The sequence below is a fragment of the Hemitrygon akajei genome, chromosome 30 (assembly GCF_048418815.1).
Source record: "Hemitrygon akajei chromosome 30, sHemAka1.3, whole genome shotgun sequence".
Taxonomy (NCBI): domain Eukaryota; kingdom Metazoa; phylum Chordata; class Chondrichthyes; order Myliobatiformes; family Dasyatidae; genus Hemitrygon; species Hemitrygon akajei.
Window position 1 is genome coordinate 8,042,875 of NC_133153.1, and position 24,674 is coordinate 8,067,548.

The 24,674-nt window shown below is 40.2% G+C and overlaps 1 protein-coding gene across 2 annotated transcripts in view; it reads right to left on the reverse strand.

Annotated features, from left to right (window-relative positions):
• The window catches only part of cemip (cell migration inducing hyaluronidase 1), a 196,534-nt gene that overhangs the window by 26,387 nt on the left and 145,473 nt on the right, over nt 1–24,674 (reverse strand). For both annotated transcript variants that reach the window (XM_073032937.1, XM_073032938.1), the window contains exons 15-22: nt 18,167–18,236; nt 17,903–18,031; nt 16,862–16,947; nt 15,908–16,039; nt 12,456–12,491; nt 7,915–8,070; nt 6,225–6,405; nt 4,876–5,091 (exon numbers count right to left, since the gene is read on the reverse strand). In XM_073032937.1, coding sequence (XP_072889038.1) covers nt 4,876–5,091; nt 6,225–6,405; nt 7,915–8,070; nt 12,456–12,491; nt 15,908–16,039; nt 16,862–16,947; nt 17,903–18,031; nt 18,167–18,236 — 1,006 coding nt within the window. The remainder of the gene's footprint in view (nt 1–4,875; nt 5,092–6,224; nt 6,406–7,914; nt 8,071–12,455; nt 12,492–15,907; nt 16,040–16,861; nt 16,948–17,902; nt 18,032–18,166; nt 18,237–24,674) is intronic.

The window sequence follows — 24,674 nt, forward strand, 5'->3', positions numbered from 1 at the left end:
AACACTACCTGCTACACCACCTATCTAGAATCATCAGCAAACTAGGCCACAAAGCCATCAATTCTGTCATCCAGATCATTAACATAGAACGTTAAAAGTAGTGGACCCACCACCAACCTATGCGGAATACCACTAGTCACCAGCACTCAATCAGAAAAGGCCCCACTTATTCTCATTCTGCCTCCTGCCAGCCAGCCAGTCTTCTAGCCATGTTAGTATCTGTCCATAATACCATGGTTCATATCCTGTTTAACATCCTCATGTGTGGCAGCTTGATGAAGGCCTTCTGAAAATACACGTGAACAACATCCACTGATTCTCCTTTGTCTATCCTGCCTGTTATTCCCTCAAAGAATTTCAACAGATTTGTCAGGCAAAATTCTATTTTAAGGAAACCATACTGACTTCAGCCTGTTTTATCATGTGCCTCCAAGTACAGTACCCCAAAATATCCTTAATAATGGATTCTAACATCTTTTCAACTACTGAGGTCGGGCTAACTGGCCTATAATTTCCTGTCTTTTGTCTCCTTTTCTTTGTAAAGAGAAGAATGACATTTGCAATTTTCTACTTCTCCAGAACTATTAATAATTTAATTATCTTTAAAAGAACACTACTAATGCCTCTAGAATCTCTTCAGCTACCTCTTTTAGAAGCCTGGGGAGTGGTCCATTTGCTCCAGGTAATTTATCTACCTTCAGGAGTTAGTTTCCTGAGTACCTTCTCCATGGTAATAGCATCTACCCTCAAATCTGCCCTGACACTCTAGAATTTCTGGCATACTGCTGGTGTTGCCCACAGTGAAGACTGATGCAAAATACTTATTCAATTTGTCCAAATTTTTTTTCACCATTACTACCTCTCCAACGTTATCTTCCAGTGGTTCAATGCCCATTCTTCCCTCTCTTTTACTCTTTATACAGTTTATCTGAAAAGAAGTTTGATATACTCTTTTATACATTCTGAGACCATTTTATTAGATACACCTGCAAATATATATTCTGCCAACTCAATGCATAAAAACATGCAGACATGGTCAGGAGGTTCAATTGTTGTTCAGACCAAAAATCTGATTGGGGGAAGAAATGTGATCTAAGTGACTTTGATCATGGAATGATTGTGCCAGACTGGGTGGTTTCAGTAACCGAATAACTGCTAATCTGGGATTTACATGCACAACAGTTTCTGGAGATTCAAGCAACACACACAAAATGCTGGTGGAACGCAGCAGGCCAGGCAGCATCTATAGGGAGAAAGCGCTGTTTCTGGAGATTATAAGGAATGGTGTGTTTAAGAAAAATTCAGTGAGCAACAGTTCTGTGGGTGAAAATGCCTTGCTAATGACATTTGTCTCCCACATCCTGGATACTATTCACAGGCCAGTGTACAACTTGCAGCAGGTTTTTTTTTTCCTTTTTTAAATTCTACCCACAAGACTTCTACAATTTCTTATGATGATTTTAGATGCACAACTTTGTATAACAGGAGTCTATTTCCAAATCTAAGCTTCAGAAGTCAGAATAAGCATCTTCCAAATGCTTCGGATCCATGGTCCATTATGAATTGTGCTGAAAGATTTAAATTGTAAAATACATTGTCCCGTGAGAAGAACGCCACGGTTTGACCAAACCATTCCACAGACCTACATTTGGAGATATGGGTAGTAAAATGGCAGTTGATCTTTAATCCGGCAAGTGTGAGGTGTTGCACTTTGAAGATCAAGTATTGAGGGAATATATTTGGTAAAACGCAGGGTCCTTTAGAGCATTGACGTAGAGAGGGATCTTGGGGTCCAAGTCCATAGCTCCCTGAAAGTGGCCACAAAAGTAGAAAGAGTGGCAAAGGAGGTGTATGGCATGCTTGTCTTCACAAGTTAGGGCGTGTGTAAAGTAGTGGTGCAGTATGGTTAGGCTGCATTTGGAGCACTGTACTTCTGGTTGCCTCATTACAGGAGGCTTTGGACAGGGTGCAGAAGATGTCTGCCACAATATTGCCTGGATTAGAGAGTATTACCGATAAGGAGATGTTGGACAAACTTAGATTGGTGCTCTGGAGCATTGGAGGCTATGAAGAGACTGAATAGAGATCTATATAATTATGAGAAGCATAGGTAGAATAGCCAATAGTGGTGTTTAAGAGGCACATGAACATGCAGAGAATGAAGGGATTCAGATTATGTACAGGCATTTTAATTTGGCATCATGGTTTGTACAGACACCATGGACTTTAAGGCTTGTTCCTGTGCTGCACTGTTTTATGTTTTATGCTGCTTCTGCTTCTTGTTGACTAACAACATAAATTCTAACCAGTAAACTAAAGCCCATTCACAATCTAATATTAGATACAATCTGGAGATAAATTTGTGAAATTTTCCTTGGTTGATTTAATCTTTAAAGTGGAATGTGCAATTTCACTGAAAATAACAGAAATCGTAAATCCTTGTGATTACGGCAGCACTGCACCATGGCAACCAGTGACCGCTCATTAAAACATGCTGATTAGAATGTGCGGAAAATGCAAAGGCAGGTGGAGGTGGTCTCTGAATGGGGAGGAGGAGGGTTGATTGCCCTTGGCCCCTTGGTGCACAAGGTAAATGCTGAATTTGAGGGGTGGGGGCCAAAGTAAGGATTTCTTATCAGCTGAAGATTGAAAAAAGACATGTGTATAAAAATAATGAAGATTTCAACGAAAAAATTTCTAATTTGGGAAATCACCTTAGAGAAACAGTACGTATAACAGTTCCCACTGCCCAAGGGTTTGATCTTAAGAAAACAAACTGATTAACAAAAGCCAAAGTAGTTTTCATTAAACAGATTTTCTTCCACTCGCTATTTGAAATACCAGGTCTTATGTGTACAAAAATATAATCATGCCAGATTTTTATCTTTAATTATCATTTTGAGACAGATGTGCTGAGCAAGATTTATGTTCAATGCTAATCTGGAGAGCCTCTTGATCTGAAAATTGTTTGCTACAGTTGAGTTTCAGGTTAGCCATTCATAGGACTGACTGTTGAGCCAACACATACACAGGACAATGGTTTTACATTGGTCAGACTAGATACTGACAGTAGGATTTCTTCACCAGAGGACTGAATTGGCTTCTTCTAATGATAATTCACATTGAATAGCAGTAATATGGAACCCTGAGGCTGGGATCTATTAAACATTTTGAAATTAACACTGATTGATGTGATAAAACCTGCAATACTCGGCAGGTCAGGCAGCATCTGTCAAAGTAAATTTATTATCAGAGTACGTATATGTCACCATGTACTACCTTGAGATTTATTTTCTTGCAGACATTTACAGGAAAATAAAATACAATAGAATTTATGAAAAACTACATAAATAAAGACTGGCAAACAAATAGAATAAATAAATAGGCATCCGTTAGTCTCATGAGACCATGGATTTGCGCCTTGGAAGGTTTCCAGGGTGCAGGCCTGGGCAGGGTTGTATGGGAGACCGGCAGTTGTCCAAGCTGCAAGTCTTCTCCTCTCCATGCCACCGATGTTGTCCAAGGGAAGGGCACTTCGACCCAAGTAGCTTGGCACCGGTGTCATCGCAGAGCAATATGTTGTTAAGTGCCTTGCTCAAGGATACAACACACTGCCTCAGCTGAGGCTCGAACCAGTGACCTTCAGATCACTGGACCAATGCCTTATCCATTAGCCCATGCGCCAACACACTGGCAAACAACCAATGAGCAAAAGAAGACAACTTGTGCAAATAAAAAACTATGCTGAGAATAAGAATTGTAGAGTCCTTGAAAGTGAGTCTGTAGGTTGTGGAATCACTTCAGAGTCGAGGTGAGTGAAGTTATCCACACCGCTGTAGGAACCTGATGGTTATAGGGTATTAACTGTTCCCGAACCTTTTGGTGTGGGACCTACGGCTGTTGTGGAAAGTAATTAGGGAGTTAATTACAGGTTGATGGCCTTTCATTAGAAAAAAACAATTCTGAAACTGTTGAGCAAACATGAGGAAATCTGCAGATGCTGGAAATTCAAACAACAACACACACAAAATGCTGGTGGAACACAGCAGGCCAGGCAGCATCTACAGGAGAAGTACTATCGACGTTTCGGGCCGAGACCCTTCATCCATTCTTAGCTGAGGCAGCGAAGGGTCTCGGCCCAAAACGTCGACAGTACTTCTCCTTTAGATGCTGCCTGGCCTGCTGTGTTCCACCAGCATTTTGTGTCTGAAACTGTTGAATTCAGTCTTGGGCTGTATTGCACCTATTCAAAAGATTAAATGCTGTTCCTCCTGCATGTGTAACTGTCCAATGGCTAACCTGATACTCAGTTGAGGCAAACAATTTTCAGTAGTTCAGGAGGCTCATCAAATACAGATTAGCATTGAACGTACATCTTGCCAACCTCATCTTCCAACCTGTCTATATTACCTTCATTAGGGTTTTGCTCAACAGTCTTCCAGGAGGAGGAACTATGACATTGCTAATCAGTTCCTGAAAATTCCTTTCATGTGATTTATTGATTCTGCCTAATTTCCACTCAATATTAACCACAGATCCAGAAAATATTACCACAGAGAAAACAGTTATCTATGTGTCAGATAGTTATTTCATAGACAACTTTCTTAGTTAACTGTACCAATGCAGAGTTTGACACGGAATGTGCTCAATTACCAGACATATTCATCACATCAAATATTACAAACAAAATTCATGGGCACAAATCTGAAGGTCGCTTGCAGTAATTTCCAAACCTGTGTATTTGTAGAGAAATTCTACTGTGAATACTGTATACAGCGCAAGATTTAAAATGGGAAACTGCATTCATTGATATTTTATAATCCTACAGAAAACTTCAGAAAGATGGATAATAATAACTGCAAACCTGATCCTTACCTGTGCATAGTGACCACTGCAGATAGCTGACCGCCAGTCTGGCACATCGATGCAATCTGGATGCCTGAGGAGCCAGTTATCCTGTCTAACGATATATGCTCCGGGATACTCCGATACGGATCCATCTATATCATGTAGGATTGCTGTTTTATCACCATCAAAATCCAAGTGATAGAACCAGGGGCCTGGCTCTCCAAAGAAGACTCGTGATGTGATCTTAAAAGATGAGGCAAACCACTGTTAGGTAGGAACATACAGTATGCACTGGACCCACAATGATATTAAAAAGCTGGAGTATTGAACTGTAGCCACTGTTATATTGTAGGAAATGTAATTATCTATTTGCACATAGCAAGGTCCTTCAAACAACATTGAAATATTTTGTCTTAGGTGCAGCTAATAAATATTAGAATATGAGGGATCTTCATACCGTGCCTTTAATTTTTTTTACATCTGAGAGAGCAAATAGACTTAATTTAAATACAAATTGCTGCCCTTTAAGAACCAAACTTTAATAGATTAATAGCTTTCAGAATGCCTTTCTTTAGGAAATTCAACAATAACTCTATAAGTTAATTTTGAAATACGAGGGTAATATGAAATCATTGTGTAAAAATCCCTTCTGTGTTGCTTCTTTACCCTAAACCTATGACCTGAGGATATAGTCACCTCTGCTCAGGGTAGTGTCTCACTATGCACCCCTCATAGTTTTGTTTATCTCATTATGTTCCGTCTCATCCTGCTCTACTACAAAGAAAACAAGTCCAGCCAAGAGTTGCTCCACCCTTACATTGGTTTGGTCAGGAGTCTTTGATTAAAATTACCTGCAGCTATTTGTTCCACCTCCTTTCTGTGAGCAATCAAGAAGTTTGGAATCAAAGGTAATCATGCAAAATATATCTCCAAAACAAAAGATGGAAACAAGCTCTGCTGAATTTCAATAAAGAAATGAATTTTATTGATATGTGATCACAACAACCAGATTTGTCATCTGATGAAGGGTCTCAGCCCGAAACGTTGGCTACTTGTTTCTCACAGATGCTGCCTGACCTGCTGAGTTCTTCCAGCGTTGTGTACGTATTCTTAGATTTATCATCTGTAATAGGCAGCTTACACGATGGCACTTGCAGACCATCTTGGCAACATCCCATTCTTAATAAGCTCTTCTTAGCGAATGAAACAAACATCTTAAGACCCTTACTACATCACTGCCATTCACCAAGTATAGCACCGTTATTACTAATAATTTCTGTGGATATTTTATCATATGAAATCCCTGTATTAAATACATAAACATTGTATTTGTTGGCAAAAGTCATGAATAAAGATACTAAAGTCTGAAGACTTACTGGGACATCCTGGAACGTGATGTTTGTCACATTGTTATTTGGGCAGGTTTGCCATGAGTTGTTGAATCGGAACCCAATGGCACTGGTGGGACGGCCATTCAGAGCAGCAAATTTACGGAAAGTACAGTTCTCTACATTTATTGGGCCATCATAGATCTGTATTCCTCGGATAGGGAAAGTCCTGGAAGAAGAAAACAGATGTTCAGTTTCAGGTCGGAATGCAAGGGCGGTGGAGGGATTGAGGTTTAGTGAACTAAGGCTACCTCCACACTACACTGGATAAATCCGTAACCGAAGCCTTTTCTCTTCGTTTTTACCCTTTGTCCACACTAAAACGGTGTTTTCGTCCACCGAAACTGGAGATTTTCGGAAATGCTCTCCAAGGTGTGTAATTTCGAAAACGCTGCTTGGACAGATCAGTGTGGACAGGGTAACTGGAGAAATCTGAAAATGCTGTCATGACGTACAGCGCGCTATTTCATTGTTTTCTTGAACGCAACTTAACAATTTCAGAACAGACGGCAATACTTTGACCCATAACTTACTGAATAAATAAGTATACTCACTTTCCCTGTTTTCTGTCCTTGCTCGTATGAAGGTGGTTTACCTATTTATGCAAGTACTTTTCTGACAATAGATGTGTAACAGCCTAATGTAACATTGTATGGAAATACAAGATAATACTGATGCAGATATGTCATACATTTAACAAGGGGCTTTATTAATGCCCCCTCCCTCTTCAGTCCTGATGAAGGGTCTCGGCCTGAAATGCTGACTGCTCGTTTCCACGGATGCTGTCCGACCTGCTGAGTCCCTCCAGAGTGTTGTACATGTTGCAGATGTAAAAAAAATATTGTCTTAAAATTAAAATGAGGCCATTTAGGAAGTACTTATTCACACAAGGGGAAGCCAACAAAGCCAAGAAATCAAAACATTCCAGATGCTGAAAATCTGAAATAAAAGCAGGAGATTCTTGACATAAAGAGCAGGTCAGGCAGCATCCTCTGAGAGAGAAACAGAATTAATGTTTTAGGATGTGGACCTTTGTCAGAATTGGGAAAGTGAGAAAAAAAACCAAGAAATATCTTGTAACAGAAAATAATCTATTTCCTGCATTTTCTATACTTTTATATAGCAAACATCTGGAATTCCATCCACAGCTCCACTTTTGGAACATAATTGGACCTTTTCATATGCATTATTCATTTTGTTTCATATTATCTTATAACAAGTACTGGCCGGTCAGAGCAATCCCATTTCACTGACTTATTTCTGTATAACCTAAACTCTTTCACATCTGATCAAGTCCATCCCAATTTTCCTACCACCCAGCCACACTAGTGGCAATTTACAACACTTATCAGTATATCTTTGGTTGTGTGAAGGAAGTGGAGAATTTGAAGGAAACCAACCTATAGATGACATCTCAGATTAGGTTTGAGCCAGATTGCTGGAGTTGAGAAGCAGTAGGACCACCTATTACACTCCTGTGCTGTGACCCCCACCATGAAGTTTTGAAGATCATTACTGATGGATTTTTGTTGGGGAAGGGTGCTGTAGAATAAGGAGCTAAGAGGAAAATGAGGTACTGTTTAACTATAATCTAACTGAATGTGAGCGCAAAAGCAAAACTGCACTCATAGAAGCTCATTCATTTGGTTGTGAAAAAATGGCTCATTGAACTACTTACACTCCTTTGGGAAGAGCTCGTCCACTGTGATCTAAGCCACCAGGTCCCCAGAAAGGATTGTCTGCCATCTCTGTCCCACGATTTTCACTCTCCCCAACAAACAAGGAGTTTTTGACCTCTTGCTTGGCTCCATCATCATCTGGAAAAGTTCCACCACTAGAAGCAGAAATACTAAATGTCAGCTTGGCTCCATAACTGGAATTCTTGACTGCATGTCAAAGATTGTCAATGAATGATGACAGGTTAGCTGGCTGTGTGTGTTGTAATGAAGAAGAGTTGTTATCAGAGTTGCCATCTTTTGGATTAGACTTTGCCTTTCCAAGTGGGATAGGAAAGAAATCCCAGAGCAACTTTCAAATGACAGTGAGTTCTGTTGAAGAGTTTCAGTCAGAAGAGTTGACTATTTATTCCCCTCCATAGATACTGCCAGACCTGTTGCATTCCTCTAAGTACATTGTGTGTGTTGCTTTGGACTTCCAGCATCCACAGAACTGCTTGTGTTTATGATTCACTTGCTATTTATGGGATCCTGCTGTGTTCAGTTTGTTTACACCACAGCAGCTTGTGTTCTTCAAAATAAATCCTCTCCACAGGATATGGCAAGCCAGTTGTACTTCAGTATTTTAAGTTTCAGAAATGCCACTTGGCGTTGTCATTAACAGAACTGAGCACTGTTCTATATTTAATATTTCAGTAATATGGTAAGTATATCATTTGATTAAGCATTCTTTGTTGTTTACATATGCATTGTGGGTTATCTGCAAAAGTAGATAAATGGCAATATGTCATCACACCACCATGTGGCAAACACAAGATGGCTGACTACCTACCTGTTTGAAGCGCAGCGAGGCAGTCAAGTTAAAAAAACAGCGCATCCAAAAACTGTTGTATAAAATAAAAAACAGTGCAGCATGTGCTTCTTTTGAAAAGATAGAGACTGGCGAGTTAAAAAAAGGCAGAAAATGGAAGAAGTCATGGGTTCATAAACATGATAATAATCATAAAAAAAGCAGAAACGGCTGGTTACATTGGAAAGTTTGATGCATTTGATTGTTCAATGAACAATTGACTCATGTATACTGAGATAATTGAGAAGTATTTTGAAGTAAATGAAATAACCAATGAGAAGTGAGTGCCAATTTGGCTGAATGCATTGGGTTTAAAGGTATACTATTTGATTCAAAGTTTAACTGCTCCAACCAGATTAGCCAAAATGAGTTTTCTTTTTTTTTTATATCATGAAAGTAATGCAGGAACATTTAGAACCAAAACCATTGTTGATTATAGAACACTTTAGGTTTCAGAAGGAAAATCAAAAGGGGAGAGAATTCATTTCAGTGTACATGGTTGAATTAAAGAAGTTGTCTGAGCATTGTCATTTCACTGATTGGCTTAATGATGCACTGAGAGATGTTTAGTTTCAAGAAAGCATTTGAAAAGGCTTTCTAGCTGAAGCACAACTTACATTTGATAGAGCAATTGAAATAGCTGTATCAATGGAAACAGCAGACAGAGACACAATTGAGTTGCAGCCAGGAATGAAAGTGAGCACAAACAAACTTGTAATGTCTAACGAGAAACCTGCCTGGTCAAACAAATTGTGTTATTGTTGAGGCAGAAGTTCACATACACCAGACTAATGCAACAAAGTAGGACACATACAAAGAGCATGTCAGGCAGACAAAAATAAATGAACTGCATAGGGAAGAGAAAAAGCTAAAAAGTCAAGTTGCAATTTCAAAAAGAGCACTAATCTGCACGTTGTTGATAAAAAGTCTGAAAATGATGAGTGTGACACGGGACTTGGTAGCCTTGAGATTTACAATGTGAAAACTCACAATAGACAAGCAATATGGCTTACACCAGAAGTGAATGACAAGTGAATTAAAATGGAATTAGACACTGGCTTGACTGTTTCAGTCATTCTACAAAATAAGCATTTCAAAGCGACAGAGCCCGAGTCTGAGAGTGAGGAACAAGCCAAGGTTTGGCTGATTTAAGCACCAGGCCAGATCATCTGGGTGGAGGTGAGGGATGGGCCGGTGTTTAGCTTGCTGCTCTACAAGGTTTACTCGTCTCTGTGCAGAACTGAGCCTGCGTCCTGCACATGACAGGCTCCTAGAATGGCCACAGCAATGAATTCGTAAACTTTAGTTCTGAATGTTATTTGTTTACTTTTTATTGTTTGCATGCTTTGTTCTTAATTTTGAACATTGGGTGTTTGAAGGTCTTTTTTATGGGTTCTGTTAGATTTCTTTGTTTTGTGGCCATCTGTAATGAGACGAATCTCAAGGCTGTATATAGTACATATACTTCGATAATAAATATACCTTAACTTTGAGTCTGAATGGCATTTCAAATATACTAAACTGAAGCCTGCAGATCTCCAACCAAGAAATTATACTGGAGAAAAGATAACTCCTATGGGAATAATATTTGTAACTGAAATACAACAACCGACAAGCCACGCAAACAGGTGGTGGTGCCAAACTCTCTGCCTCTGGTTGGAAAGCATATTGGACCAAGGAAGGACCATGCTGCTCAGAGGAATCGTGAAAGTGATGCCCGCAGTGGTCTGACAACAACAGTTTTTGTAGGCAACATATCTGAAAAAGCTTCTGATATGTTAATCTGGCAGATACTTGCAAAATGTGTCTTGGTTTTAAGCTGGAAGAGAGTTCAAGAAGCTTCGGGAAAGTTGCAAGCTTACGGCTTTTGTGAGTATAAAGAACCAGAATCTACTCTGCGTGCATTAAGGCTATTTCTTGAACTTCAAGTGGAAGATAAAAAGGTGGTTGTAGAAGTAGATGCAAAGTCCAAGCCTCAGCTAGATGAATGGGAGGCCAAAAAGAAAGGAATCAAAGGAGATATGAAAAGAGGATTCATCAGATGATGTTGTGGATGAGGAAACTAAGAGGAGACCAGATCATAAAGGGAGCAATAAAAGGATTAATAAGAGAGTACTCCAGTGGACTAAATATATCTTCTGAAGATCAAGATACCTATCTTAGAAAGAAGAAAAAGAGGAAAGGTTTCCAGTGCTTTCAGAACCACTTCCCCCACAGTCTCAGAGTCAACTCCTACAATCGCCACAAGAGGAAAGGCCAAGAACCTGAGATTGCTTTCATCGCCACAAGTCTCACCTGCCAAGCAGGGTGACTTCCCTTGTCAGTAAAGACATTATCCCACAAGAGTAAGAAATCTTCCAAAACGATAAAATCTTTATGTCTGAATGGGACAATTTAAAATTTATAGTATTTGGATGTCTATATAATGATTGTAGCTAAGTAGGGCAGAGTTTTGTGTATTTAATATTTCAGTAATATTAGAGTAATTTGTAAATATATTGTTCTATTGTTTGATTAAGCATTTTTTGCTGTTTATATTATGCATTGCAAGATATCTGCAAAAGTACGTAAATGGCATACGTCATCACGCCACCATGTGGTAAGTGAACATCTTGCTTAAAGTAAGGAAAAACAAACTAAGACTTGAATTCCCAGCTTTTTTGGAGTTACAAAACATAATAGGTACCACAACTGATGACACTTTCAATTAAAATGGCTAGTCCTTCCATTTGTTTCTCAGTGAGGTCCCAACAGCTTTGTTCTAAGCCTCACCTTATTGCTTTATGCACTCACGTTCCATTGCCTATTGTTGAAAGTTATTCATGCTACTGGAGACGATTCTATTCTACAATCACCAGCTTTTTTTGGGTCACATTACCCAGTGCATTGTCCTCTCTCTGTCTGTAGGTGCTCTGGTCTCAACAACATTTATTTGCCTCTGTTTCACCTATAATGTTTGCATTGGTGCTTCACTGAACTCTGTTCTGATATTTCTCCAAAATCTTTTAGTCTTCATGCTCTTTTACCTCTCCTCTTTACCCTCCCCACCCTCACAAGCCCTGTCAATCACCTCACCTTCCTCTGGTTCCCCAACTCCTTCCCTTTTTTCATGGCCTACAGTCCTCTCCCATCAGATTCTCTCCAGCTCTTTGCCTTTTCCATCTGTCATCTCCCAGCTTTTCACATCATTCATTTTCTCCCCCTTTCCTTCCTTTCCTCCATCAGCTGGATTCACTTATCACCTGCTAGATCATGCTCCTTTCTCTCCCCCCACCCTTTTATTCTAGCTTCTGCCTTCTGTCTTTCCAGCCCTGATAAAGGATCTCCACCTGAAGTGCCAACAGTTCATTTCCCTTCAGAGATGCTGAATTCCTCCAGTGTTTTGTGTGTGTTTCTCATGCTTGTTCTTACTGTCTGGACTAATTATATTGTTGCTAACTTTATCTCTGTCTTTCAAATACACAAGTCCTTCATTTCCTCCAATTTTTCCTTCACCCAACAATCTACAGAGATTTAAAACCTGTTATTAGTATCACCATCAGAGCCTCCTGCTGCATCTTAGCTTTCCTAATTCATTCATGCTTTCTTAACTGTGCACAACACCATCAATTTTAATCTTGAAGCATGATTTCTTAAAAGTGGAAAATAATTTTTCTGTTATGGAAATGTCCTTCAAAAACCACAAGTCCTTACCTTGCAAGTGTCAATCCAATTCCATTATCAGAAAACCTATGGAAAAGGGGCAAACATAGTGAAGGGTAATTTTTCATTTCCTCAACCATCCATTTACACTAATTTTACAAAAAATTCTTTCCAGGCCAAAGGCATCAAACAAGACATGGCTAAAGATGGAGAGCACAGTGCCAGTTTACATTGTCAATGTTTGCTTCATGCACTAGTTTAGTCTTTTTAATACATGAGAAAGAAACAAATAAATGAAGAATACTTACAAAAAGAAATTATTTATGATTTCAATGCAGTCAATGACCATGGTGAATAAGTTTGGTAAATATATGTTCAAGCTTTAAGACCTTAACTTTTTCCTTACATTTCCCTGCCTAGACCCTGCTACTGTTTTTTTTCTGGCTTTCAATGGCTCAGTCTATTCTGTGATTGTAGGACTGAACATCTTCAGCTTAATGTGCAGATTTATTTTTAAATGGACTGGAAGCAAAAGACTGCTGATAGAGGTTAATCACGAAGGACTGTCACCATCTGGGACTTGCTCTCTTCTCATTACTTCCATCAGGGAGGAGTTACCTGATGACCCACACCCAGCATTTTAGGAACAGCTTCTTCCCTTCTGCCAATAGATTTCTAAACGGTTCGTGAATTCATGAACACTACCACGCTATGCTTCTTTTGCACTATTTATTTTTTTATATTGTAATTTATATAATTTGTTATGCCTCCTACAAAACAGCAAATTTCACAATCATGTCAGTGACAATGAACTGCATTCTGATTCTGATTATTAGCCTTTTAGTTTTGGAGAGCTCAGGGTCTCAATGTTAGATTGATGATCTTCCAAAATACTGCAATGCAGTCAGTTCCATTTTGAAAGCAGCCTGCTTCAGCTGACTGGCCTCTTCCAGCATGGAAGTAGAGCTTTACTAATGTAAACAGGACCACAACCTGCTCAGAATTACTTGCAGCAAACCTAGTTTTTAATTACTTTTATAAGCTCTCCCTGTTTTGGGGTCTATTAAAATAAGGTGAGCCATTCTCACCCAGGATGTACAACCTCTCTGATAGCCAGCATTCTATATCCCAAGCCCACATTTGATCTTCGTGCTGCTGTTCATACCCTCAAGCTGGAGGGCTCAATCTGTCAAGCTACATCAGGGTATCTATTTGCTTAGATTCTTGGAAAACAGAAGGAGGTCCATTACATCCATGTGATTTGAGAAGGAACAGCCCAGGTTCCAGCAGATGTTCTGCAAGTGGGTCAAGGCTTTTTAAGTATACATCGGTCAATTTTAAATGCGATGAGAATTTCTGCCTCTACCACCCTGTCAAACAATAACCACCGGATCATCACCATCCTTTGGGTGTAAACCTTTTACTTCAGCAACCCTCTTATCCCTTTACCAATTGCTTTAAATGTAAGTCCCCAGGTTTGGACTTCTCACTTAAAGGAAACAGGACTTCCTTACTGCTCCATTCAGACCTGTATATACCTCAATAAACATCTTCCCTCAGCCTTGAGTATTTCAAGGAAAACAAGCCCAGCATAATGCATCTTCCCAGTCCTGGTAATATCCTCATCACTCTCCTATGCACTCTCTGGTGCATAATCACACCTTTCCTCAATGTGGTGAATGGAGATGTACCCAGCACACAAGGTGAGGGCTAAAAGCATTGTATACAATTGCATTACAGCTTCTCTATTCTTCCCAAAGGTCTGCCCTGAGTCTGGAATGTAGCCTGGGCCTCAGGACTGCAGGGTCCTTTTTAATTGTACTGCCCTTGAAGTTTGTCTTCATCTCCATAATTAAAGGTTAATCTGCTGAATCATGTTCTGAACAACCCAGGAATAAAGTTGCACATAAACATTGATTAAAGGTTTCCCAATGTACTATCTGAAGGCTCTTTTGTGAAGTTCTCTAAGGCAAGTATCAAGGTTAGAGCAACCAAATTTTTTCTTGAGGGTAGACAACTCTCAAATAACAGTAGTGATCAATACAATAATGCAGACTGAGTATATGGCACACACATTTCTTAAAAATTGCACTGATAGTCATGGAGCCTACATTTGCTTATTTTCATTTAGCCAGTAAAGACATTGGAGATGAATGAAAGGCTTTTTAACTGACTGCCAAAATCATCGAATGGGATAACGTACTCTAAAGACAAAAGTACAGATGATGATGGGATTCTTAAATCAAAACAAAAAATATTGATAAGTTTAAGCATACCAGACAACACTTATGAACAGAGAAACAGTTCAGGTAAAAGGTTATTGTAACTTATTTTCTCTATATACAAATGCTGCCTAAATGCTGGGTAACAGAGCCTGTTCACTTTTCAATTATCATAGACATGTTAGGGACTCAGTGGCAGAAGCATGCCTAAACAGCATGCAATTCAAAAGAGAAACATGGATATGAATTCAGTAGGTACAGCGTGATAAGTTTGCAGATGGTACAAAATTTGGTAGAGCTGATGATATTAAGGTAGTCTTTGGCCACAGAATGACATTGATGAGATGGTAATGAGAGCACAGCGATAGCAGATGGAACTTAATCTTGAAAAATCTGAGGCCATGCATTTCCAGAAAAATAATAACACAAGGATGCACATGCTGAATGGTAGGATTCTGGGGAGTGTTGAGGACCTTGGTGTACAAATCCAATAAATTCTGAAGACAGCAGCACAGGTAGGTAAAGTGGTTAGAAAAGCTAAGACACATGATTTAAGGGCAGGGAGATTATGGTATAACTTTATAAGATATTGGTTAGCTATAAATGGAGTACTGTGTACTGTTCTGGTCATCACTCAGCAGGAAGGACATGAGGGGAACTGAGGTAGAAATGCAGAAATCTGAAGCAGTCAAAGGGTGAAAATTTGAAATAATTTGAGTGAAGTAGCAAGAAACTCTAAAACTTTAACTATAATTTATTGATGTTAAAGATATTGCTGCCATCTATTTTATTGCACCAGCAAATTCTGTTTTGAGAATGTCTTTAATTAGGGTCTGCTGTCTCACAGGACAATGACTAGTCAATACAAATAACTTGCATATTTTCCTCTACAGATTGAACCCTATACTATCTTTATGTGTCTTGGTCCTTAAACCATTTGATCTTTCTCTCTTGCTTTAGAACACTTCAAAACCCAACTCTAACCAAGCTCTTTTTCCTCTTTGCAATACTTTCTATGGATGCTTGAATTATGCTCCTGTGAAACAGCAAAGGGTGCTTTACTAACGAAAAGAATTATATCAATCGGCTTACAATGAGTTAATCAGATACAACAATAATGTAAGTTGTTGTTGTATCTGATTAACTTATTGAGATGCAAGCTAATGGGATGCATATGTAATATTTAATATATTAGTATATAGCATACTTAAATTTAAAACACAATGCCAACAGTTAAAACATACTGATTCAATATTTTTAAGAGTATAAAGTAGAACTCACTGGCAGTTGTCCAACCACACGTCCCCACCACGAAGCCAGGCGCCATGGTCCTGGTTTTTATATGCTATATAATTCTTGATTATAGCAGGTTTTCGTGGTTTGTAAGGGTCAGCTCCTTCATGAGGACTGTATCTAAACAAGACATCAAGCAAGATTGTTTTTTTCAGTGATATGAAATTAAAAGTAAATTATTTAATTAGTGAAGCATGGTACTGATCATTTCCAGGTCATTTTGAGTCATTCGCGAAGTTCAGCTGGGTTCTCCTTGGTATTGGTCACTTTTGGTCTTTTTGACTTTATGCATCCTTCACCTAAGGATTTGCAAGATAATACTTTCCCATTTCCTCAACACCCCCACTACCCAATACCCCTCGGAACCATTACCAAACACTACTGCCCCTCTATCTGTGCTCTTTACACATTGCCTCCTCTTGGCTGATTCCCGCCTTCTCCTCCAGTTCCCAGCCGTCAGTTAGTTCACCTTATACAAGGCAAACCTGCAGAGGGAAGTTTACTGTTTAGGTTTCCAAGATCCTGTCGCTGGCCACAGGGCTAATCTAGCTGATGGGTGACCTAATTCTTGGGAGAAGACAACTAGTAAAAAAAAATCAGGCCTTCCTTGTTGATGGCACATCAGGCCAACATATAAAATGGTTACTAATCTACTCCATAAGAGCAGAGCAGGCACAGGAGTAGGCCATTCAGCCTTTAGTACCTGCTCTCCCATTTAATAAGATTATTGTTGATTCAAACTTCACCTCAGTAGCATTTTCCCCCATAGTCTTGTCTCTCTTCAAATGTCTATTTTTCTCCAATTTGAATGTATTCAACTATTGTACTTCTATAGTTCTCTTGGAATGGCACCTTTGCCATTTATCATTCAGAATCAAAGTTACCCTAGAATTTCTAGGTTATTATCCTCTTCATAAATGCATGGTTTTTCCAAGAACCTACCTTGCACCAATCAGTGAGAGGAATGGTCTCTTGTCCTTTGCATTAGCTTCAGTTGTCTTCACCCCATTATCAATTATCATACCAGCCTGGGAAATAGTTGAAAAAATTCAAAATACACTTAAATTGTGGAGTTTAAAGTGGTTTTAAAGCAAAATGCTTCGCTGATAATGTAAAGATTATTGTAAAGGCTGAACTAGATTCACAAAACATGCACTGTCTTAGAATGGCTGGTTTACTCTGAAGTGACAAAAGGAACCAGTAATTCACCCCATTATCATTACTAAGGTGTGTAAGGCCTCTTGGTTGGGACAAGTTCCTCATGCTTGGACCTAAAGCAGTTCTTTTGAATCCTTTCTTTTGCTGTAAAGAGATTTCCCTTCAGGGATTTAAAATATGAACAACAAATTTTGAGGTTGTGAAACAGACTCAATATGTTATTGAGACTGTTTGCAGGTGTAATATTTGGAAACATTTACTTGTTACTAAACACTGAACCCATGCAAGTTCTTATGAATAGATGCGGGCATTGATGTGCATAGATATATATATATAGGCAAGGCTGGGAATTCAGATCCAGTTTTCTTCTGGATTTTAATGTCTTGGTTTTGATCACTTAGATATAATAAAGAAAAATTACCCAGTTAATTTTAAGCAGACAGTCTGTTTCTTTGTCTTTACATTTTCCAAGGGGATTACAGGGTTTCAGATTAAGAGACACAGTGTGTTAATTACAGTTTAGAGCGTATTACAATTGTGTGGGAAAACACTGGGTGGATGATTAAGTTTTTATCTGGCTGTTACTGTCTGTTTGCTTCTACTGCTTTCCAGGTTGTCAGTGATATTTAGAGACACCCATGCTATAGTGAAAGGGGATAATTTAGCTATTTTTTGATCTATTTCCAGTTCTGCAGAAGCTACAGGGATGTAGGAATGTCCTTATAACTGTTCATGGAAAATTACATTCTGCAACAAATACCAGCTGATTGGCTGCTTTTTTAAAGCAGCACTCTGTAGTATTATAGTAATCGCGTGCAGACTCACCCTGTGGTTGGAATGAGCCCTATTGTTGATGAACTTTCCCAAAGGCATATGTTCTGAATAACCAGGGGAATACATTCCTTCTGAAGGCCCTGTGGGCACGTGGTGGAAAATGAACCAAAATCCTGTTTCCTGTAATGTAAACATACTGATGAATGCTTGAAATTTCAAAAAAAGTATTCTTCTGTCATTTACATTTAAAAGAGAGCCAGCTCTGGAACCTGGCCTGCACTTAAAAGTTAGCACATACAAGATAGAACTATTTACCTCAGAGCCTGCAGCCGAACAGTTGACAAGGTTATTGTTGGGGTTTGCCATCCAAAATGTTGAGACAGCACTGTAACAAAACAGCATAGGTAGTATTGGCTTACAAAAACTGCAATTCATTTAATGATAATCAATTTAGTGATATTGATCAGCTGGTAAATTGGGAGGTGCAACGGCACCTGAAGTTTAACATCATAAGTGTGAGGTGGTGCATTTTGCGAGGTCTAATAAACACAGGATATACACCATGAATGGAAGAGTCATAGGGACAACCTGGTTTGCAACTCCACACATCTCTAACGGTGGCAGCACTTGTACTTAAGATGCTAAAGGCAGTATGCAGGATGCTGGCCTTCATAATCCAAGGCATAGAGTATTAGAGAATGAAGGACTTGGTACTGTTACGTACCCCGTAACTGGATCACTTACCAGCAAAGATAGAGAGGTCCGTTGAAGTCTGATGGTACGATTTTTAACGGTATTTATTGATAAAAATACACAAAAGTAATATCAATGCAAACATACAGATAATATACGTCGTCAATACTAAATCTAAAAGCGCGGGTATAATAATACTCAAATAAGAAATAGCTCTATTGTTGTCTAGGGGATAATGTATTGTCCGATGGAAATATAAAAGTCACTTAAGTCCATTCAAGCTGCAGGCTGCAGCCTTTGGTTGGAGTCAAGAGAGAGAGTGTAAAACTTGCCCATTCCTTTTATGATGTCAATCCTTCGAGAGTCGTTGGGGCTGATTTCTCCTTGGTGTTAGCTAAAGCTGTCTTCCATGGTAAGGCCCACCAATTCCGAGGCAAATGGAAAAGGACGCACGTGGACCTTCCACCGGCTTTCGCTATTTCGCTGTTACAGGATTCCTAGCGTTTCTTCTGGTGCGTCTAAAGGGGATGTTCCCCAGACCCTCTTTTATCCTGACTCACAGGGTCTCAGATGTCAATCAGGTTGGGATGATGCAATCCCTCCACCAACCCCCTCTGTTCATTGCCTGGGGGCTTCGATGAATCGTACAGTACTCAATACACAATTCCGTCTCCAAGAGATAATGGCCGTTATCGGTTGCTTTGTCTCTCGGAGGCCCAGGACACATTCCAAACATTGAGGGATCTGCGAGTCTCTCTCTCATTTCCTGGGTCTCCTGACCCAAATCAATAGTGATCCTGCGATTCTCAAAAAGGAGGGGGCCACAGGCGTAACAGTACAACATAATAAAATTTTGACCAGGCCATATCTGAAATAATCCCCTCCGTCTTATTTTCACCATGGACGTCCAGTCCCTATATACCTCCATCCCCCACCGAGATGGTCTCGAAGCTCTTCATTTTTTTTTGGATTCCAGACCTAACCAAATCCCCTCTACCACCACTCTCCTCCGTCTAGCGGAATTAGTTCTTAATCTCAATAATTTCTCCTTTGGCTCCTCCCACTTCCTCCAAACCAAGGGTGTAGCCATGAACACACGTATGGGTCCCAGTTATGCCTGCCTTTTTGTTGGCTTTGTGGAACAGTCCATGTTCCAAGGCTATACCGGTATCCATCCCCCTCTTTTCCTTCGCTACATCGACGACTGCATTGATGCTGCCTCCTGCACGCATGCTGAGCTCGTTGACTTCATTAACTTTGCCTCCAACTTTCACCCTGCCCTCAAATTTACCTGGTCCATTTCCAACACCTCCCTCCCCTTTATTGATCTTTCTGTCTCCATCTCTGGAGACGGCCTATCTACTGATATCTACTATAAGCCTACAGACTCTCACAGTTACCTGGACTATTCCTCTTCCCACCTTGTCTCTTGCAAAAAGGCTATCCCTTCTCACAATTCCTCCGTCTCCGCCGCATCTGCTCTGAGGATGAGGCTTTTCTTTCCAGGACGAAGGAGATGTCTTCCTTTTTTAAACAAAGGGGCTTCCCTTCGTCCACCATCAACTCTGCTATCAAACGCATCTCTCCCATTTCCCGCACATCTGCCCTCACCCCATCCACCCGCCACCCCACTCGGGATAGGGTTCCCCTTGTCCTTACCTACCACCCCACCAGCCTCCAGGTCCAACATATAATTCTCTGTAACTTCCGCCACCTCCAACGGGATCCCACTACCAAACACATTTTTCCCTCCCCCCCTCTTTCTGATTTTTGCAGGGATCGCTCCCTACGCGACTCCCTTGTCCACTCGTTCCCCCAATCCCTTCCCACCGATCTCCCTCCTGGCACTTATCCTTGTAAACGGAACAAGTGCTACACCTGCCCTTGCACTTCAGGGCCTTGCACTTCAGGGCCCCAGACAGTCCTTCCAGGTGAGGCAACACTTCACCTGTGAGTCGGCTGGTGTGGTATACTGCGTCCGGTGCTCCCGGTGTGGCCTTTTATATATTGGTGAGACCCGACGCAGACTGGGAGACCGTTTTGCGGAACACCTACACTGGGTCCGCCAGAAAAAGCAGGATCTCCCAGTGGCCACACATTTTAATTCCACGTCCCATTCCCATTCTGATATGTCTATCCATGGCCTCCTCTATTGTCAAAATGAATCCAAACTCAGGTTGGAAGAAAAACACCTTATATACCGGCTGGGTAGCCTCCAACCTGATGGCATGAACATTGACTTCTCTAACTTCCGATAATGCCCCTCCTCCCCTTCTTACCCCATCCCTGACATATTTAGTTGTTTGCCTGTTCTCCATCTCCCTCTGGTGCTCCCCCCACTTTCTTTCTCCTAGGCCTCCCGTCCCATGATCCTTTCCCTTCTCCAGCTCTATATCACTTTCGCCAATCACCTTTCCAGCTCTTAGCTTCATCCCACCCCCTCCGGTCTTCTCCTATCATTTCGCATTTCCCCCTCCCCCCACTACTTTCAAATCTCTTACTACCTTTCCTTTCGGTTAGTCCTGACGAAGGGTCTCGGCCCGAAATGTCGACAGCGCTTCTCCCTATAGATGCTGCCTAGCCTGCTGTGTTCCACCAGCACTTTGTGTGTGTTGTCTGATATATTGCGTACAGTTCTGGTCACCACATTAAAGGCAGGGAATGAATGCACTTGAAAGGATGCTGAGGAGATTTACCAGGATGTTGCCTGGGTTAGAACAATTCAGATATGGGGAGAGTCTGGATACGCTGGGTTTGTTTTCCTTAGAGTGGAGAAGTTGAGGAAGACTTGACAGAAGTATCCAAGATTATGAGAGGCACAGAGCTGAGAGTGGGAAGCTATTCCCCATAAAACTGGAAGGACAAGCAAACCAATGTCAGCGTCCTTTCCCAAGCCAACATCTCCAACACTGAGGCCCTACACACCCTCTCGGACCTATTGGAATCCATGGTTTATAATACTCAAATTGGATACACTCTAAAAATCTTCAGATCATGTATGGAGTGAATACAGAACCCTGTGTAAGTGGTGGAAAAAAATGGGCTACCTCAGAAAACATGCACCATTGGGATGTTCCAATACAGCGGGCTTCACCTGAATCTGGCTGAGACCAACTTAAGACTGCTGTGTGGCCAGGGTTGTAGAGTAGGTCTTTAAACTAAATATTGTGGGGCAGGTTCTGATAAAGGGTATGTTAGGAAGCTAGAGTGACTGTGAGGCATAGCAAGACTGGCTACAAGAAAGGGGTGGTGAATGCAAACACCTTTCCAATTAGAGTCAGAAGGACTGAACAAAGGCTCTTTATCTCAATGCAGCATTTGTAACAGGACTGGTGAATCTACTTCATTATGGCCTTGCACATTATTGTCTGCCTGTACTGCACTTTCTCTGTAACTGGAACAATTTATTCTGCATCCGTTATTGTTTTTCCTTCTACTATCTCAATGCACTGATATAATGGAACTATGGAACTGATGAAAGGAACTATATGGAAGGCATACAGAACAAAGTTTTTCATTATACCTCAGTACATGTGACAATAATTTATCAATGAAGACTCCAAGCTAGAGATCATTCTGTGCCCTTGATATTTCAGAGCATCTTCCAAGTGTTCAGTATGGATAAGCACCAATTCATCAGGAGAGGGAGACAAGGGAAGGAGATATCCTTGCTCATGTATGATTAGATGCCATTACACCTTATAGGGAGTGGGCTCAACATTGACAACTTCAAGGGCAACTCTCTCCCTTCTGTATACTTTGATGAGTTTGTCCTGTTGGTGGGACTGGAGGAATGTGTGGAGGGGACATGGTAAATAGCTGTAGTCACAGTGGCATGGTTTGTGGAGCTGTTGCCTCGTAGCTCTGGAACACTAGGTTCAAACCTAACCACTGGTGCTGTCTGTGTGGAGTTGCACATTCTCCCTTGTGACTCCGTGGGCTTCAATTAGCAGGGTCAACATGAATTTATGAAGGGGAATAATCACATTTGACTAATATGTTAGACTTAAATTTTCTTTTATATTTGACTGCACCTTATCCATACTCTACAATGTGCTTCCCAAAGTGGGCGATATTGCCCCCCTGGGGGTGGTGGGTGTTTCTAAGGGGGCAATAAAGGAGGTACCATTTGGTACCAAGAGGGGTGGCTGAGGGATTGCAGGTTTAATTTAGGAAATTAATCACTTACTACAAGCATTGTCATAATAATTTAAGTGCTTCATAATTGATAATAATGATCATGTAATCATCTCATCTCTTGCTAACTCACTGTTCTCCTTTGCTCAAAGTGTATTATATTTATTGAAAGGCAATGTGACACCTCTGTATTTGGCAAATCATGAGAAACCTAGACTGAAAAAATGGTGCTATTTTCAACCCCGGCATGCGCTTTAGTAACAGTGTTAGCATACAATTCCCATACAGAGATGCATTTTCTGTGAATTAGGGTATGGTGTTCAATGGGGTAAAGTTCAGAATCTGTCCTTTTGAATGATCTTGACTACATTTCTCTTGCCTATGGCCCAACTGAGATACTGCTGCCCCACTTTATGTACTTCCAGGCAGAAAGTCTGAGCTGTTATGATGTCATAACTTTCCTCTTTGTTGGTCACAATGCTTGAGGTTGGACTTAAACAACAAGTGATTGACTATGGTCATTAATCCTTAACAAATATATCACAAGCAGGCCAAATGAAAAAGAAGTGTAGGCAGTATAGTGTGTGAAAAAGTTTTTCCCAGTGAGGCAACAAAACCATCCACGTTCCTTAAACAGTTGAGCAGAACTCACACTGATAAAGCAAACAAGATGTTGGCTTATTTTCAGTCACTTCTAGAAAACTTACAGAAACAAAAAACACTTCAAAACATGTTTGACGGCCCTTTGCCACAAAACAGTGATGATTTGTGTGCTTCATAAAACATTTCAGTGCTCATTGTTAAATCTGGAAAGCCCCGTACAATTGGAGAAGAACTGATTCTGTCAGCAGTAAATAAGTTTCTGAGTACAGTGTTGCATAAGTCACCAGACTAAATTATTAAAACAATTCTACTCAGCGACAACTCTGTTCAAAGATGAATAGATGAAATGTCCGAGAATCTTGAGGAAAAGCTATACCTAACAAATTTATCATTCACTGTTTAATTCACAGACAACATCACGTCACAAAAAAAGTGATCATTAAATATTGTTATCACAACAGTAAATAAAATCAAGTCCCATGTGCTCAATTCTCGACTATTTCAAGTGCTTGTGTTGAGAATGATGAACAGTTTGAGCATTTGCTTTTGCACACATAAGTGAGATGGTTCTCAAAAGAAAACTGCCTGACACACTTTTATGTGCTTTTTGAAATTGTTATAAAATTCTTTAAGACTCAAGTGCTTCATTCAGTAATAAACTCAAGAATATTAGGCATGAAATTGCTTAATTGTCAGAATTATTTGCAAAGTTTAATGAAATCAGTCTTCAATTGTAAGGAAATGATGTCAATCTTATCAACATCAAATCAGTCATCTCTACATTTCTGTCCAAGTTAACCTTATTTAAGTGCAAAGTTGGCCATTGCAACCTTTTTCCAATTCCAAAGCCTTTCTGAGTTGGAAGTGAAAAAAAGAATACCAGATGATAATCTTCAGATATACTGTGCCCACCTGGGTGAGCTGCATAAAGACATATCAGAGAGATTTCAGGATCTTCTCTCAATCAGAATTCCAAATTGGGTAATAAATTCATCTTTGAACACTTGTAATGAGGAATTAACAGGAAGAATGGAGGAAGAACAGATCTCACTACAAAATGACTTTGAGCTGAGCTGAGGATCAATATTTTTGGTTGCAGACAGAAAGAAATCTCTGAACGCTATCCTGCACTGTGGAAAGAGTCAAGATGTGTCTTTATTGCTTTTCCAACATCATATTTAATGGAGTGCGGTTTCATTCCAGTTGCCTAACTTCTTTCAAAGCAATGAAATAGACTGCAAATTACTGAACATGGAGATCTGAGACTCCTTCTGAGTAACATTCAGCCTAATGTTAGAAGCTGATATAATCTCTGCGCCAAACTCATCCATCTCATTCTCTGTGGAGTTTGCACGCTCTCCCTGCAACTCTATAGGTTGCCTCCAGTTGT